This window comes from Equus quagga, chromosome 5, assembly GCF_021613505.1.
Source record: "Equus quagga isolate Etosha38 chromosome 5, UCLA_HA_Equagga_1.0, whole genome shotgun sequence".
NCBI classification, from domain to species: Eukaryota; Metazoa; Chordata; class Mammalia; order Perissodactyla; family Equidae; genus Equus; species Equus quagga.
In genome coordinates this window covers 30,436,620-30,456,017 of record NC_060271.1, presented here as the reverse complement: position 1 = coordinate 30,456,017, position 19,398 = coordinate 30,436,620, and the positions used below count along the sequence as shown (strand labels likewise).

At 46.1% G+C, this 19,398-nt stretch overlaps 1 protein-coding gene across 1 annotated transcript in view; it reads left to right on the top strand.

The window, feature by feature from the left end:
* The first annotated feature begins 13,624 nt into the window (after positions 1-13,624).
* Positions 13,625-19,398, top strand: part of CLIC4 (chloride intracellular channel 4) — a 64,633-nt gene continuing 58,859 nt past the window's right edge. The window contains exon 1 of the mRNA XM_046660601.1: positions 13,625-13,864. Coding sequence (XP_046516557.1) covers positions 13,793-13,864 — 72 coding nt within the window. The 5' untranslated portion in view covers positions 13,625-13,792. The remainder of the gene's footprint in view (positions 13,865-19,398) is intronic.

Genomic DNA, 19,398 nt, shown 5'->3' with positions numbered 1-19,398 from the left:
AACACAATAACAGTAGGAGACTTCAACACTCCATTTACACCAATGGATAGATCATCCAAACAGAAGATCAAAAAGGAAACATTGGCCTTAAATGACACATTAGACTAGATGGACTTAGGAGATACATACAGAATGTTTGATCTAAAAACCACAGAATACACATTCTTTTCAAAGGCACTTGGAACATTCTCCAGGACAGATCACATATTAGGCCACAAAACAAGTCTCAATGAATTTAAGAAGCTTGAAATAATACCAAGCATCTTTTCTGACCACAAAGGTATGAAACTAGAAATCAACGACAGGAAGAAAATCAGAAAAGCCACAAATATATGGAGATTACACAAATGATACCAGACAATGATTGGGTCAATGAAGAAATCAAAGAAGAAATCAAAAAATACCTGGAGACAAATGAAAATGAAAATACAACATGTCAAAATTTATGAGATACAGCAAAAGTGGTTCTAAGACGGAAGTTTATGGCTATCCAGGCCTACCTCAACAAACAAGCAAAACCTCAAATAAACAATCTAACAGTGCACCTAAAGGAACTGAAAAAGAAGACCAAATAAAATCCAAAATCAGTAGAAGGAAGAAAATAATAAAAACCAGAGCAGAAATAAATTAAATAGAGACTGAAAAAACAGTAGAAAAAAATCAGTGAAACCAAGAGCTGGTTCTTTGAAAAGATAAACAAAATTGACAAACCTTCAGCTAGACTCACCAAGAAAAAAAGAGAGAAGGCATTTGTGTTTCTGTACACTAACGATGAAGTAGCAGAAAGAGAAATGACAAATACAATCTCATTTACAATCGCAGCAAAAAGAATAAAATACCTAGGAATAAACTTAACCAAAGAGGTGAAAGATCTGTACACTGAAAACTAAAAAACATTGTTAAAAGAAACAGAAGAAGACACAAATAAATGGAGAGATATTCTGTGCTCTTGGATTGGAAGAATTAACATAGTTAAAATGTCCATACTTCCTAAAGCAATCTACAGATTCAATGCAATCCCTATCAAAGTTCCAATGACATTTTTCATAGAAACAGAACAAAGAATCCTAAAATTTGTATGGAACAACAAAAGACCCTGAATAGCCAAAGGAACCCTGAGAAAAAAGAACAACACTGGAGGTATCACACTCCCTGATTTCAAAATATACTACAAAGCTATAGTAACTGAAACGGCATGGTACTGGCACAAAAACAGACACACAGATCAATGGAACAGAATTGAGAGCCCAGAAATAAACCCACACACCTATGGACAGTTAATTTTCGACAAAGGAGCCAAGAACATACAATGGAGAAAGCAACATCTCTTCAATAAATAGTGTTGGGGAAACTGGACAGCCACATGCAAAAGAATGAAAGTAGACCATTATCTTACACCATACACAAAAATTAACTCAAAATGTATTAAAGACTTGAATGTAAGACCTGAAACCATGAACCTTCTAGAAGAAAACATAGGTAGTACACTCTTCGACATCAGTCTTAGCAGCATATTTTCAAGTACCGTGTCTGACTAGGCAAGGGAAACGATAGAAAAAATAAGCAAATGGGCTTATAACAAAGTATCAAATAAAATATTTGATTAAAATTATATCAAAATGAAAGTCTTCTGCACAGCAAAGGAAACCATCAACAAAATGAAAAGACAACCTAACACTTGAGAGAAGATATTCGCAAACCCTATATCTGATAAGGGGTTAATATACAAAATATATAAAGAACTCATACATCTCAACAACAAAAAAACTAACAACCCAATTAAGATCCGAACAGACATTACTCCAGAGAAGATATACAGATGGCCAACAGGCACACAAAAGGATGTTCAACGTCATTAACTATCAGGGAAATGCAAATCAAAACTACAATGAGGTATCACCTCACTCTGGTCAGAATGGCTATAATTAACAAGACAGGAAACAAGTGTCAGAGAGGATGTGGAGAGAAGGGAACTTTCATACACTGCCAATGGGAATGTAAACTGGTGCAGCCACTACCGAAAACAGTACGGAGATTCCTCAAAAATTAAGAATAGAACTACCATATGACCCAGCTATTCCACTGCTGGGTATTTATCCAAAGAACTTGAAAACAAAAATGCATAAAGATGCATGCAGCTCTATGTTCATTGCAGCATTATTCACAACAGCTAAGACTTGCAACCTAGGTGTCCATCAAGGGACGAATGGATAAAGAAGATGTGCTATATATACACAGTGGAATACCACTCAGCCATACGAAACGATGAGATCTTGCCATTTGTGACAACATGGATGGACCTTGAGGGTATTACGCTAAGTGAAGTAAGTCAGAGGGAGAAAGTCAGATACTGTATGATCTCACTCATAAGTAGAAGGTAAAAACAACAACACACAATAACATAGAGACAGAGATTGGACTGGTGGTTACCAGAGGGGAAGGGGGGATGGGGGAGGGCAAAAGGGATGATTAGGCCCATGTGTATGGTGATGGAATGTAATTAGTCTTTGGGTGGTGAACATGATGTAATCTACACAGGAATTGAAATATAAGGATGAATATCTGAAATTTATATAATGGTATAAACCAACGTTACCACAATAAAAATAAATAAATTAAAAAAAGAAAAGAAAAGACAACAGTCATTTTCACCACAATCTGAGTGAGGGGCACTTGACAAGTGTCTTCTGAACGCCCTCTGACAAGCAAGAAACAAAAAAGGTGGTTTCTGGTTCCAGTGATTGCCAGAGACAACAGGGGTGGACCAAAGTCTCTGTGGAGGGAGGAATCACGTGGGGCTTTTTGGGAAGAGCATAAGAGCACTTCTTCCCCTTGACTCTCCAACATGGGTCCCAGCGGCTCAGAGTCCCTTGCCTTGCCACTTTGGAAAGACCAGTGGGTGAACCAGTACCGGCCATGTTTCTGAGCTGGCGCACCTGGGAGGCCCAGCCCCGATGGCCACCCTCGCAGCCCCAGTGATGATCATCTAAGATGGCTGGAGTGTCTTCCTGGCTATTAGCAAATTGGAAACCAACCAACCCACAAAAAAGTCCTTCAAAAGAGAAAAGTCATAGAAGGAGTTGTGCCAACCCCGGTCACTCAATGAGGAGGGAAAAAAATTCCCTGGGTGTCGCTTGGATCCAGCTTTTCCTCCCTCTGGACTGCTATGATGTTTATTTTCATTTAAAATAATTTCAAACTAACAGAAAAGTTGCATGAATGATATAAAGAGCTCTTAAATGCCGTTTACTTAGAGTCACCAATTTTTTGTATTTTGCCCGATTTATTTTCTCTCTCAGATAGGTAGATAGATGAATAGATAGATAGATACACACAGATAATTATGGGATATATATTATGGTTTCTGGACCATTTGAGAGAAGATCAGCAGACCCTTTACCCCTCCACACTTTAGGGTGTATTTCTGAAGAACAAGGATATCATTTTCCATAATCACATGTACAGCTGTAAAATTCAGGGAATTTAACATTGATCCAATACCTTAATCTACTATCCATATTCCAGCGCCGTCAGTTGACCCAGTGAGTTTCTTTATATTATTCTTTCCCCTCTAGTACTAGATTCAATCCAAGATCATTCATTGCATTTAACTGTCTTCTCTCTTTACTCTCCTCTAACCTGGAACAGCCACCTGCCTTTTATGACATTGACATTTTGAAGAATAGAGACCAATTACTTTATAGAATGTTGCTTGATTTGGGTGTGTCTGATGTCGCCTCGTGATTAGATTCAGGTCATGCATTCTCAGCCGGAATATTAGAAAACTGATATTGTGTGCTTCTCGGGGGATCGCTTGCCGAAGCCCCTGATGTCCGTCTGCCCAGAGAGGGTGACCCTCATCTTCATCACCCAGTTAAGAGATGGTCTGGTTTCTCCTGTGTACAAGTTACAATTTTCTCCCTTGCAAGTAATAAGCAATCTGTGGGGACACTTTAAGGTCATGTAAATATCCTGTTCCTGCTGATTCTTGTAGAGTTTATTTCTGGTCAGCAGGAAGAGGTGCCAGCCCCCTTTCACCTTCTTTGTTCTTGTCATCCTCCCCCTGCCCCCGGGGACGGGGATGGGGCCCCTCTTAGAGTGCTATGTCAGCATTATGTGGGGCTTGGACATGCTCGTCTCCCTTGGGAGCCCTGCTGAGTGAATGCAGGGACTCTGGTCCTTGGCTCGGCAGGGTGTGTCCAACAGCTGAAGGGTATGGGCAAGTTCAGGGGAAGAAAGGACTCCCTTCCAGAGCCTCACCAGAAAACTAAGAGGCGGACCAGATGGGAAAAGAAAGTAAGTGTTGAGCTCAACCCTCAGGACCCTGGCCATGTCTGTGATCAGCTCAGGCAAGGCTGTTTTCCTTCTGTTAGGGACTGTCCGCCATGTTCACACAGCGTCCACACAAAGACTGGCGGTCCTGGTCCAAATATGGACATTGCAGTAAGAAGCGTAGCTCTCATTGTGAGCAGATTAACGAGTGTTTCATACAGGAAACAAACAGACAAACAAACCACGCCCGTGCCTCCAATCATCTCCAAGCCACCAACAAGCGAGGGAGGGGGACGGCCAGGGCGTGGGATGCAGCTGGGAAAACATCGGCCCGCTGCTTTTTCCTTTCCCCTGCTTGCGGGGTCTCCTCTGGCCGCTGAGACTTGGCAAGCTCAGAGCTGGGGAACTCAATTATTCTTTTGAAGCCTGAAGGACACTTCTCAGCTTTGAAAAAATACAATTGCTTGCTTGAATTTCAAATAGTTTAACGCCCCCTCCGCTACCTAGCTGTGATCTAAAGGACTGATTGTTCAGACCTCAAAGTACCAAATAAATGAACTGTGAAAGCCAAAGGATGAAGAAATGTCTTTATTCAAATCAAACTTTATGGTTGGGAAGGATTGGGGATCTTTGCTCCCGTGTTGCAAGGAAGCAGCTGGGCAGTGGACAACCCACCCCTGGGATTCTCCTGGGGCAACAGCTGGCTGTCCCTGCACCTTTAGGCAGTAGGAGATGGGGACCTCATCTGGATTAGGGCCACCAGCTCTGGTGGGGACCCTCTATGTTGAAGGTCATATCCATAGTCTTAGATCAAAGGGCAAAGGGCAGAGCTGCCATCTGGGGGAAGACTGCTGAACGCAGGGCACTGCCCACAGGCTGGTTATGGGTGATGGGAGGGGAGCGGGACGTGTAGTAAAGTGCACCCTCTGAAGTCACAATAGACTTGGGTTCAAATCCCAGCTCCACCACTTGCTTACCGGCTCTTTGACTTGGGTGAGTGATTTAGTCTCTCTAAGCCTCAGTTTCCTCCCCTGCAAAATGGTGTACAATAACAATACTCAGCTTGGGCTGTAGGTATTAAATGAGATTGTGTGTGCAATGTACTCAGTCAGGCACATATTAAGTGCTCAATACAGCTCTAATAATAGTGTAAGCAATAACAATAATAAGAGCGATGATGATGATGGTCATTATTATTATTTCTGAGCCTCCAGGCTGCTCTTTTAGGTTTGGCTAGAAAGTTGGAGCTGAGATGGGGGTAGAAGTAGGGATGTGGGCCAAGGGAACAGTGAGTGGCACTGAGCTGCGGCCATGAGGCACAGAATGCCATCATCCTGGTGAGCAAGTCCACTAGTTCCTACTCCCATCAGTAGCTCCATTCTCAGAAAACTTTAATATCATTTTTAATAACTGTGTAATATTCCATTATATAGATGACCTATGTTTTAGTTAAGTAAACAATCATTTCTAACAGCTGCAGAAGATTCCAATGACTGGATGGATCGTGTTTGGACAGAGAAGCAAAGTGGAGTATTAGAATCAGAACAGGCTTTGAAGATAGAGCTCTTCAGTCATTTAGTCAATATTTTTTGAGCATCAACTTTCGGCCAGGCCCTGTGCCATGTGCTGGTAATACGAGGGTAAAGAAGATAGACGTGGACCTGCCCCACGATGCTTATGGTCCAGAGGGGAGACAGGCACGTAGCTGGACCTGGGTTTCAACCTCAGGCGGTGTGATCTTAAACAAGTCACCTATCTTCCCCGAGCCATAGTTTCCTCATGTATGGAAGCTCGACAGGGACTGTTGCAAGCACAGTGTTCAGCCAACCAACACTGGTTCTCCCTTCTAATGATTACTACTTTTAAATCTATCTATTTTTGTTCTTTTTCCTTAATGGATAATATAGACATGGAAATCCTCCTAAATGTCACCATTGTCTTTGGGGAATGGGTTATTTTCTATCATCATGGAATGATTTCTGTTATCCAGCTAAGAAGTTTTTCTAAACCCTCTGCTACTCTTCAGTGTTCACTGGCAGAGAAGTGGACAAGAGCCACTGAATTGGTGGCAGGAGGTCTCAGCAAACACGTCACCAGAACTTTGTCTGGATCTTTGCTTTCTGATCTGCCTCTACTGCTCCTCCAACATACCAATGCTGCCTCAGTGCCTTTGCACTTGCTGCTCTCTCTGCTTAGAACACTGTTTGCCCAGGTATCGTTCTCACTTCCTTCAGGTCTTTACTCAAATGTCATCTTATTAAAGAGGCTGTTCCTACTCCCTGCGCCCAACACCCTTCTCCTTCCCCTTACTCTGCTTTATTCTACTTCTTTGTAGCTCTTATTACTTCCTGACATAGGCATATTGGCCTGGGTGTTGGTTTATTGTCTGTCTTCCCAAATAGAATGTAATCTTTGTGAAAGCCAAGATGCTGTTTGTCCCGGGCTTGGAACAGTGCCTAGCACATAGTAGGCCCTCAATAAAAATTTGTGGCATGAGTGAACAACGAGATCAAATGAGACTGCTCACAATACTTAAGGGTATTTGCTAGTGTCAGGAACAGTAAAAAACTGTTCAAATGGAAGGCAGAATAATAATAGTTGGAAACTTAACACAGTGCCTTATTTGGGTGGCAGGCCTTTGAAGACGTTGGCTGGAGTGTCTGTGCGTGGGGATTGGGGTGGTGGAGGAAGCATTTCCTCCCTGCCAAGCTGCAGCAAGAAGCTAATGGCCTCCACTGGGGATCCAATCCAATTACGTCCCTGGCTCCAAGTCAACTCGGGTTCCCATCGCGGCTGCAGCAGCTTCCAAGTGACAAAATGAAACCTGTAACTTTCCCAAGACAAGACAGTCTCCAGGCGAGCAGGGCAGAAAGGGGCTGCGGGTAGGGTTTCTGCTCCCAGGGGAACAGATCTGCATAGCGCCCAAATGGTTTTAATACAGTGTGTGTGCGTGTGCGTGAAAGAGAGAGCCAGAGAGAAGCCGGCCAGAGGCCGGGTCACCATTGTCAAGACCAGTCCTTGCAAGGAGATAGCTGGGTGCAGTGGAAAGGAGTCAGACGCAAAGGCAGAAGACATGAATTCTTAGTTCTGCTCCCACCCAGCTGTGTGATGGGGCAGGAAACTAAGAGGGCAGGGAGAGTGAGCCCTGCTAGGAGGCACGTGGCTCCCCCCTGCAGAAACGGAAAGGCAGCTGTCCACAAGTTTAGGCTTAATTGCACTTAAAATGCTCTTTCAACCGTATTTTCTTTTTTAAGCCAACTTTTGGATAGGTAATACATACCCACAGGATAACATTTTAAAGTTACAAAAGAAACAGTATATGGTAAACAAATGCACACTTTTGTCCCCAGTGACCCAGGTCCCCTCCCTGGGGGTAAACACTGTTCCCAGTTTCTTGTCTTTCCTTTCAAAGAGAAATGCACATGTGATATACAGCTGTGAAAAGATGCTTACAGGTATGCAAATGCGGTACACAGGCATGCAAAGATGATATACGAGTATCACATTAAATTTTAGACTAATACAGAAACACCTAATATCAGTGATTTTGAGTCTCCCTATCTAAGAACTCCATTTATCAAGCATTTTCAAAGTTTTTTTGTGAATATATATAGGCTCTCACATATATGTGTTTCTGAGAAGCATTGACATTTTTTCAAATGGAACTTGCACATACGATTAAGATGCTTTCCTATTTCTCAGATATTTTTATATTTTTGGTTGCTTCTAGCAAGTGAGATATTTTCTTCTATTACAATTTCCAGCTGGTGGGGCTTTGAATATAGGAAGGCACTGCTTTCCAAAAAAATATTGACTTTGTATCTAGTCATTTTCACGAGGTTTCTTATCTTTGGTAATAGATTTCCAGTTGTTTTTCTTTTGGAACTAAAACTGAAGACAGCCAATCCAGTAGATCCTGTGCCCATGGATGCTTTGTTAATAAACTCTTTTCGACGGGAATAATGACCTCTCACATCTGTGTAAACTTTCTCTTTTCTCCCTCTCTCAACGTAAGCCTCTGATACAGACGTTATTCCCACACTTGACAGAAGAAGAAACTGAGGCTCAGTAAAGGGAAACGATTTGCCTAAACTAGTGAGCGGCAGAGTTGGAATTTGAACCAAGGCCTGTTATGCAAAATCTTTTGACCTCAGGGCCCTGAGGCAAAGGGAGGGGTTTGTGCAGAAGAAGCAGAAGGTGACATTTTTTGAATACCTACACTGTGCCAAAAATTTTATGTACCATCTTTTTTTAACCCTTATAAGAACTCTTCAAGGCCAGCATTATGAGCCAATAGCTGGCCAGGGCATGGGCAACAAGGACAAAGAGAGTTGGGTTTGATTATTAGTTCTGCCACTTACCAGCTGTGTGACCCTAGGCAAACAGCTTACGTTCTCTGAGTCTCAGTTTTCTCCCCCGTATCCTTGTTACAAATGGTACCTGGAAGTTCCTCCTCTCAATGAAGGCCCATCTGCTGGGGCTTGTGGTCAGGGAGAACATCTCAGTCCTTGAACCCACACAGTAGTAGAACTCTAGGGCAGAGAAAAGCTGAATTGAAGTGTGTCTCCAGCTCCTGTGTTTGTTGAGTGGCTTTGCTTCCTGCAGGGGAGCGGGATCTACAGGGAGGCTGGAAAGGTCGGTGCTCGTGCAGACACAGCATTCAGGTTAAAGTTCAGCCAAAGGCTAAGTCACAATTAGTAGGATTTTTTTTTTTTTTTTTTTGAGGAAGATTAGCCCTGAGCTAACCTCTGCTGCCAATCCTCCTCTTTTCGCTGAGGAAGACTGGCCCTGAGCTAACATCCGTGCCCATCTTCCTCAACTTTATATGTGGGATGCAGACCACAGCATGGTTGCTGAGCAGTGCCATGTCCGCACCCGGGATCCGAACCAGCGAACCCTGGGCCACCAAAGCGGAACGTGTGTGCTTAACCACTGCACCACCAGACTGGCCCAAATTAGTAGGATTTTATAGGACCTAATGCAAAGCTGTGTTGGGATTTTCCGTAGCTGGGTTGACTGACGTCATCAAAGATTAAGTGAGCCCCTATTATATGTGCAGTGAGAGAAATGATGATACGAAACTTAGGAGACGGGAGGTTAAAAGGCAGTGTTTGAGATTTATTTATTCTTTCTCTCAATCTTTATTGAGTGAATTATTGAATTATTATATCTTATATGTGCCAGACACTGAGTCAGGCACAGGACAGCAGAAATAATAAGTAACGTTTATTGAGCATTCACTGTATGCAGGGCAGTGTAAGTGTTTTCTATTTATTAACCTGTTTAATTCCATAATGACCCTATGAGGCAGGTATTGTAATGAACACCTTTTACACGAGGAAACCAAGGTAGAGAGAGGGTGCCTTGCTCAAAATCACACAGCTGGGAAGTGAAATATTTTGCTCAAGTAAAGATGGATGTGACAAGTTTCCTTGAGCTCTAAGAACTGCACAGTCTACTGAGGAAGAAGAAGACACTGAAATGGACAGTAATAATAGCTAACATCTATTAAATGCTTTCCATGGATTATCTCAGCTAATCTTCTGAGGGACTGTATGAGTTAGGTTCTGTTATATTCTCTTGTAGCAATGAGGAAACTTCTGGAGTTCAGTAACTTTCCCACCTGGGATGCGAAATCAGGCAGTTGCTAGGGAGGCCCACACCGGTAACTGCGGTACCACCCAGACCTCCCTGATGGGTGATGTGGAATCCAGACCAGTGCACCGGCACAGGGAAGCTCCTTGGAGCAGGAGGATGTTTGCACTGGGCCTTGAAGGATGGGTAGGAGCCTACCTTTTCCCACACCCGCTTAGTACACAGTGTAGTGAAGAGACAGCTGTGGGTTCCAATCCACCACCTTCCCAGCTGAATGACTGGTGTTTATTTTCTCTGACCTTCACCTTTCCTTAATTGTTAAATGGGGACAATGAAAACTATTCCTCTGAAACGCCAGAGGAATCAGTGTGACTGGATGTGAAAACACCCAGCTAGGTGTCTGGCACGCAGTGTGGGCGCGCAGTGGTTGAGATTATGGACACATGGGTGGAAGCCGAGCAGCTGGGCCTCGCAGAGCACTTACCACCCGCCGGGCACCACTCCAAGCACTTAACATAGATTTCCTCATCGACGATCCTATTAGATAGGGACTATTTTTAGAACCATTTTACGGAGGAGAAATGCAGCACAGAGAGGTTAAATAAGTGATCCTGAGCTAGCAAATGAGAGAGACCGGACTGGAACCCAGGCAGCCGGCCCCACAGCCCGTGTACATAGCATTTCACCGCGCTGCCTAAATTGCAGAAAGCGGGTGCGAGACCCTCAGCCGGCAGCCCCAGAGGGTCGGGAGCCGGAGGAGGGAAGCGCGTCATCAGCGGAGGCTTTCGGAGGCGCCATCATATCCTTTGGAAATCCGGACTTCTTGTGAAGTGGCAATCATGCGACAAACGCACACCACCTGACTTCTCAGACTGGGTGAGCAGGACCCTCCAAAGGGCATGTCAGGGGTCCAGGAAACCATGGGGTAAACATGGCCCTTCCCTCATTCCGTAAGCTTTAACTGTGCACCATGAGTTGCGCTATGAGCTGGGAATATTAGCCATAAACAAAATCAAACAAAATGCTTGCCCTCCTGGAGTTTAAGTTCTAGTTGGGGGGGGGGGGGGGGGGACAGACAATATGCAAATAAATAGTAAAACATACGTCAGAGGCTGATAAGTGTTATCACTTATAATAAAGTGGAGGGTGGAATGAGACAGAGCAGCTTGCAATGTTGACTACGATGGTATTTGGGGTGATCTCTCTGAGAAGGTGGCGTTTGAGCAGTACAACTGAAGGAGGCAAGGGAGTGGGAGTTGCAGGAATTCTGGGGGAAGAATGTTCCACAGATGGAGAAGAGCAAGTGCAAAGGTCCCAAGGCAAGAGTGTGTTTGGCGCGTACAAGGAATACCAAGGAGGCCGCAGGGGAGAGTAGTAAGAGATGGTCAGAAGGGTGTTGGGTTGGGGGGAGAAGAACACATCTCCTCCTATCTTCAAGATTTGTGTGTGTGTTATGGAAACAAACATGAGTATAGAATGCAAAATATGCATGCATTTCAAAGCTGGAAGAGGAGACCTGAATGGAACGTGCTGATGGGGCTTCCCTTGCATAAACATCCTGATACTCTCCCTCTCTCCTCCTCCCAAGACCGGCTCCGCCCATCCTGGTGAGCCACATGGGGGCTGAAATTGGAAAAACAGGTGTGAGTGGCTGTGACCAGGTTTCCAGCACAGGCTCTGGGTCTGAGCCTTCGGATCATCACTACTCAGAGCTCTGTGGACGAGAATGCCACCTGCGTCCTCCCAGCCAAGATCTGAGTTTAGTTCGTGGGGCCTAAAGATCCCTGGTCTGCTCCTCTTTCCAACCTTGGCCATCACCACATCCTGGTGTGCTGAGGCTGGTATGGGGCCTGCAACAGACACCCCCCACAGGGAATATTTGTTGATTCAAACGGAATTTGATAAACCCTCAGGCACACCTCAGAAAACAGGACCGCCTTGAAACATTCCTTTGCCTCAAGGCCAGTCTGGGGCTTTCTCTGAGGTTCCATTGGATCATTTTAGGCTTGCATCTGCTCTGAACAGGTTCACCATTTTGGTTCCTTTTTAGGTAGGGTGGAGGGGGGAGCTGGAAGGGAACTTTGGTACAGTTTGTGACTCTGTGAAAAACTAACACTGAGTTCAGTTCAGAGTCCAGCCAGGCACTTCCGTTTATTTTTGGTTCAAGTCCCCATCTAGGCAGCAGCCTCCTGGCCTTTATTTCTTTTCAACAAACAAAGTGGTCACGAAGGGAGTGGATTATGACGCCATCCTAGCCTGCAGGGGTGAAGAGGAAGAATACAAGGCCCAATTACAGCCATCACTGACTGAGCAGGACCCTGGTAAGGCAAGGGCCAGTAATAGCGCTCCCTCCCCAGCTTCTAAATGATGGAACTAGGCTTAGGGGTTTTGGGACCTGGCAGGTTCAGAACTCAAAGCATGTGCTCCTAACCTCTGGGGTGCACTGCCTTTGTAACAGAGGCCCCACAAGAATATTTGAGCAACTTGCTATGTTCTGGGAGAGGCAGAAGCTGCAGGTTTTATTGTATTCTCATGCATGCTTTAAATTTGTTCAAACATTCGGATTAGTGCTATGCACTAAGGATGTGGGGACAAACCTCCAATTTTGGCCTTCTTGGGACTCACCATTCAACCTGACCTGGGAAGTGGGCAGGTGTAATGGTGTCAAGTGTTACGGAAAGTCAGTAGAGGGAACATGTATCTCTTTCCAGAGGAGGTGACATTTGCCCAGCCGTTCCACAGTGGCAAACCTGGACCAGGTGCTCACCAGGTGCCTGGCTCAGAGTATCACAGCTTCTGACCTTAGGGACTGAAAACCCAGCGCAGTTTTTCTGGTTCGATGACCATCTACATCAAAATTGTCCTGGTGCTCGTTACAATGTGAACTTCTCCCCTCCCCGAAGGACAATCAGAGAATTGGATGAAGCAGGTCCGGCTGTAGCACCCAGGTGTGATTCTGATGCGCACTCGTTCGCCAGGTGAACGGGGGAAAAATTGGTCCAGGCAGGAGGAACAGCACCGACAATGGCTTGGGAGTCCTCCGTAGCCTTCAAGCACTGGGGTTGTAGTTCAGAAACTGTTGGCTCTGGGAGGAGAGGGCTCCTGTCCATACAGTTTATCACCCGGAGCCTGGAACACAGCAGGGCCTCATAAATACTTGTTAATACGCTGGCTCCCCAAATAGAAGTGAGTAGAAAGTCAAAGGGAAAAACGAAAGATTCAGAGGAGGAAAAAAAAAAGGTGTTTCTAAGGGGATGAAAACTTTCCAAAAAGTTGTTCTGGAATAGGCAGCTCTGCCCAATAGAGGAATTGGGGAGGTGGCCGCTCCGGGAAAGGGCGATGAGTCCCGGGAGAGGGCACGAGGCGCCTTCCCGCCTCCCAGGCCGGCCGAAGGCATGAGGTCACCAGGCGCTCAGCCAGCGACAGCTGCGAGGACGCGCCCGCGCGGCGGCGGGAGGCGGTGTCAGGCTCTGGCCCCCGGGGAATTTCCCTCCCGCCCCCTCGGGAGGCGTGGCCCGGAGCCCCGCCCACCGCCCGCCGGAGCCCGAGCCTCCTGCCGCCCCGTGAAGGCCACGCCCCAGGCACGGGCACGCCCCCTGGGCCGCCCGAGCGGGCCTTCCTCCGCCCCCGCCCGAGGCCACGCCCCCTGGGCTCCGGCTGTCCTATTTGCTCGGGAGAGGCAGAGACGCCCCGCCCCCAGCGAGGCCCCGCCCCCGGGCCCCCGCCCCTGTCCCGCCCCACGGCTAGAAGCGGCGGGCGCTGCGGCCGCCTGGGAGTCGCGCGGGGCGTGGGTCGGCGCTGAGCATCCGCGGGGAGGCGAGCTCGACGCCGGGACGGTCCAGGGAGGCGCCGCGCGGCGGAACCCGCAGCCAGAGCAGCCCGCAGCAACCGCCGCCGCCGTCCGCGGAGCCCCGCCGAGCCGGCCATGGCGTTGTCGATGCCGCTGAACGGGCTGAAGGAGGAGGACAAAGAGCCCATCATCGAGCTTTTCGTCAAGGTGAGCGCTCGCCCGCCGCGCCCCGGCCCATTGTCCCGGCCCCCGCGCCTTCCCGCCCAGGGCGCGTCGAGGGAGCCGGGTGCACCGGGACCCCGGAAAGCCAGTCCCCGGGGCGGCGGGCGCGGGCGCCAGGCGGTCGTCCCCGTGCGGGTGGGACCAGGGCGGGCGGGTCTTGTCACCGCCCCCCACCCCCCGGCGCTCAGACCCCCGAGCCCACCCCTCCCGGAGCCCCAGCCTCGGGCCCGTCGGGAGACGGCGAACTCGACTTCTTGGAACGCCTTCTAGAAGAACGGTTTACCGTCCCCCCGCCCGCTGCTCTGAAACGGTAACTTTAATTTTCGATGCAATCTTAAGAAAAAGGTTGAGAAAAGAGCAGACATTCCTGGGCCTCCGGGAACGACGGAGTTTCCCAGCTCGGGCTTTCCTGCCTTCGTGTTCTCTCACCATCTGGGTTCTGGCTTCTCGGACTCCGAGGGTTTGCATGATGCAACGTCCTGGCTGCTGCTTGACGGGGCGGCCTCGGGACATGGTGCCTTTTTTTTTTTTTTGACAGGAAAACGGGCGAGGGACAGAATTCGAAACTTGCCTGGGCTTTAACGAGGCTCTCTTTACTTTTTATATCCTGGCTCTGCCTTATTTGCTTACAAAAGCTACCCCTATCCCCTTCTCTTTTCCTTTGATGTTTTTTATTTTAGCAAAGGAGAGAGAGTGGAAGTTATGAACATCTGGATCCAGCTGCCTCCCTCAAAACTTCTTTAAAATCCTTGGGATTCTATTCGTCACTTGCTTAAGCAAGCTCGTTCAGAACTAGGCTCTGAATTGGAAAGTTAACAGAAATCTAGAACGATTTTGTTCTGCTTCTCTTGAGTTTTTATTTTAAAGAAGGGAAGACATTGAAGGGTGTGTTTGAGAGATGGAGAAAAGAAACCATCTGCAAGTGATCGAAACATTGCCTGTTTGAGGAGTTTCTTTCAGTTATCAGTTTTGGAAGTGTTTCGGTCCAGGGAATAGAAACAGCAGACAACTACAGAACTCTCAGAGTATCTTCTGAGAGTCCCAGCTACTCAGGGGGCAGATACTGTCCTTTAAGGTGCAGGCAAGGTAGGAGGGAACCTGAAGTAAGAGAAGGGAAGAGGAGTGGAAGGGAGAAGGGTGGGTCACAGATCATCTTCAAAAAATTTTATTGAGCTAGGAATAGGAAGGAATTTCCATAAATTCAAAAACACTGTATCTACTAAAAATCTAAAAAAGCATGATACTTAATGGTAAAACTTTAGAAGTAGCATTAAATGTAGAATGAGATAAGGATACTATTAGTAATGATTTCTTTTCAGCTTTATACTGGAGCTCCTAGCCTATACAACAAGACAAGAAAAGGAAATGAAGTATATAAACTAGAGAGGAAGAGCTCAATGCTTAATACCCTCTTCAGTTAGAAGGAGAGGGGTGTGGTGCATTCTTTCCCAAATTTGAGTCACTAGTGTACCCCTTCCCAGTTCTCCATATTTGTTTTGGATCCGTGTTTACTAAATACAATTTGCTTTTTTAAAAACGTAGTTTGGGGGCCAGCCCGGTGGCACAGCGGTTAAGTTTGCATGCTCTGCTTTGGCGGCCCAGGGTTCGCCGGTTCCGATCCTGGGTGCGGACATGGCGCCGCTTGGCAAGCCATGCTGTGGTAGGCGTCCCGCATAGAAAGTAGAGGAAGACAGGCAGGGATGTTAGCTCAGGGCCAGTCTTCCTCAGCAAAAAGAGGAGGATTGGCAGCACATGTTAGCTCAGGGCTAATCATCCTCACAAAAAACCGAACGTAGCTTAGCCCTAAGCAATAACACCTGTGCAGCTATCGGTTAGTTGTGGTGAAATATTTGTTATGTGCATAACTATTAAAATAAAAATGTTTGTACCACCTAAAAGCGTCCTGCTTACTACTAGTTGTAAGCCGTTCTCACGGGGCTTGGTGGCAGAGAACCAGGGTCAAGTCACACAGTTCTTTACTCACTGGCTGGGTTACCTTGGGCAAGTTGTTTTCCCTCTCTGAGACTTATTTTCCTCGTTTGTGAAATAAAAGGTGAAATGTTTTCTGCTGCCCCGTGATTCGGCATAGGCAAAACTTTGTACTGAGGTCATGAGAACAGTTGTTTGAAAGGGGAAAAAAGGGTCAGGTAAATTGTGGTAAAGAATATTCTTGATTTTTTCTCAAAAACCTATGGGTGGAAAATGCAAATGGGGGAAATTACCCTTTGTAAATATAGTTATTTTGAAAGTGGTGAGGGGGCAGAGGCCGCGGTTGTCCAGTGCGGTGTGTTAAACTGTTCATTTTCTGCCGGGAGGTGTCTGTTAGGAGCAGGAAACTATTCCGTACACGGAAAGCACCTGAGCGTGAAGGGGTGTCGAGCCCACCTGTTTAAGGAGCTTTAGCTTTCGGAGACATAGCCCAGGACCTTCCCGACTAGTCTGTCTGGACCTGCAGCTACATTTCCTTCCTTGGGGGTATTGTTTTCTGACTCCCCATCACCTGTATAAAGCACTTCTCCATTTTTGCTTGTTTACCACCTCTCAGAGGATAGGACGCCCTCTCAATAGTAAGAGGCTCGCGGAGACAGCCATTGTCAACCGTGGGGAGGCCTTCTTCCCCCATACCGGGGGACCTGATCCGTGTATATATTTTGATTCAGCGGCCCCAGTTGGGAACCACTGACAAGTAGGGTGAAGTTCACACCCTTTCGCAAGGGCATAAGGTCTCTTATCTGACTGCTCGCTGCCTGCGTTTCTAATCCAATTTGTCCACTTACTAATTGTGCGTCGCAAGACACGTTGCTTAAACCTCTCTGTGCCTCATCTGCACGGTTGGGATATTAACAGGCCAACCTCATGGGATTAAATGAATAATATATGTAGCATGTAATAAGCTTAGAACAGTGTGTAGTACCCAGTAAACAAATAAATGGTAGTTGTGTGTCATTTTGTATGTTCATGTTTACATGCAGATCCCCCTGCTAGATAGATAATAAGGTCCTTGAGGGTGAAGTCTGTGTATTGTTTTAGGTGCCTGGAACACAAGAGAGTAGCAAATGGTTGGAATTAGATTGTTTCCTTCTTGCTGAGCATTTTGCTGTCAATAGATGTGTCTGCCGTGCTTTGCAGTTGGGAATTATTTAGATCCTGATGGTCTGAGTCTTAAACCTTGGTCCTTCGTTCAACTTTCCCTACCCTCCAGCCTCCAAAACCCCATGTAGTTTTATCTACTCACTTTTTTTTTTATTATAACCTCCCTCTGTTATTTAGTACTTCTAATCTTTTCATGTATCTACCTTATTTTCCACCAGTATTTCTTCTTGATTTTGTTTAGAATTTGGAAACTGAGATTGCTGTATTGGGTAAAAGTAAATATTAACTGTTGAACCACAAAATGAGAGAGGTTGAGAAGAGCCTGGATTTTTGGAGTTTTCTTTTGCTAGGATAAACCCAGCTCTTATGACGCTGCTGCCTTCTCCACCCCCCCATTAGGACCTTTGGGATGAGGACGTGGTATTTCTGATCTCGGGTTTTAGGAAGAGTCTCTTTGCAGAGTTTAGTTTTATTGGCCAGAATTTAAAGTGGTTGGTGTGCCATTTTGAATTGGGATGATCACTGTTGGCAATAGCCACTGAGCTGCTGGGGATAGGGGTGGTGGTTGTGAAAAATTAATCTGGTGCGGGGTGGCTCAGCACATAAGCATAACTGTTTCTTTTGAGATACTTGGCAGGGTTTCTCATGTGCCCTGGAGCCAGACTGCGTGGCTTGGATTTGGCTTCTAATAGTGTGTCAGGCAAGTTTCTTAAGTTCTCAGTACCTCAGTTTCCTGACCTTTCTAATATCAGGATAATAATAATAACAATTTTATAGGGCTACTGAGGGGATTAACTGGTAATCTCTGGGTATTAATTAGGGTAGCCTAAGCTGCCATGATAAATAATATGCCCCAAACAATGGTTCACATAAGCTGGAAGTTTATTTCCTTCCTCCCCAGCAGTCCATGGCGGCTGTTCTGCATGTCGAGGTGGCTTTCCTCCTGAGAGTCATTAATGGACCAAGGCTCTTTCCAGCTTGTTTTTCCACCAACCCCTAGAGCTTTGTCCTCCTCTGAGTAGTCAGAGCTGGTGGCTGAGAAGTCCTGGTTGCAGCCAGTGGGAGGTGGAGAATATGGAGGAGGCGCTTCTCTCTTAAGGGCCCCAGCCTGGAAGTCCTACCTGTCTTCCTTTCATATGCCACTGGGGGGAACTTAATCACGTGGCTTCCTCTAACTGCAAGGAATGCTGGGAGATGTGATCTGGCTATGTACCGCTCTATGCAAAGCATTAGGAACAGTGCTTGGCACACAGCCAATGCCTGTTTTTGTTGTTGATGATGCTGTATTATTCTTAAATGTGGGCTTCATTAATAGGATTCAAGGGGCTCTGTAAATTCTTGAAATTACTTAAATATTCTGTGTGAGTCCTTTTTTTCTGGGAATTCCTAACTGAAGGGTTAAGAACCATTGTTCTAAAAGAGTAAAGGGTGACTTCTGATTGTAAAGCATAATTCTTATTAGCAAGGTGTAGAAGAAAGGTTTGGGCTAGATGGTCGTTAAAGTCACTTGCATCTGATTATCTGTGACTTAAAGCGTTTCCTGGCTTGATCTAAGTGCCTAATGCTGAGTTAGGTGCTGTGGGAGATAGAAGAAATATTAATAAACGTTTTCTGCCTTTACGTTTATAAGTTTTATTGGAAAGAAAACAATCCAAGGTGGTGCATGCTTAAGGAGTCAAGTGTGGTTTACATCAGATTGGGCTAGAAGATATGGGGAAAGTTGGAAGGAGGCTTAAACTTGACCCTGAAGAAGTGGAAGGAACAGGTGGATTGGAAATAGCCAAGACAGGGAATGTTAGTTTTGACATCATTTGTCAGCTCCTTATGCAGGAAACAATAGATAGATGGAGACTTTTGAAAGAAGAAGGAACTAGGAATGATTCCATTCCATAGTGCCAGGGAGGCAAATTCTTTAAAAGTTGAGGATGAAACTTTTGAAACCTAATATAGGTTTTTGCTAATACTATATACAATTTTCCTAGCCTTGTTGGTTCTCCCAACACTTTCCTATTTTTTGGATTGCTGTCTATTCAACAACAAATGCCCAGTGGCATTTGGCAAGGTGCAAATGGATCCTACAAATGGAGCCTGCTATCCTTAGTGGCAAACTCAGCTGTTTTGCCAGTATAAAGAGGGAGTTCCTTATGTTTTGTTTCAAGGGCAGGCTTTAAGCTCTTTTTCTTTTTTAAAGATTGGCACCTGAGCTAACACATCTGTTGCCACTCTTTTTTTTTCTTCTTCTTCTTCTCCCCAGAGCCCCGCAGTACATAGTTGTATATTCTAGTTGTGGGTCCTTCTAGTTGTGCTGTGTCGGATGCCGCCTCAGCATGGCCTGACCAGTGGTGCCATGTCTATGCCCAGGATTGGAACCGGAGAAACCCTGGGCCGCCAAAGGGGAGCACGAGAACTTAATCACTCGGCCACGG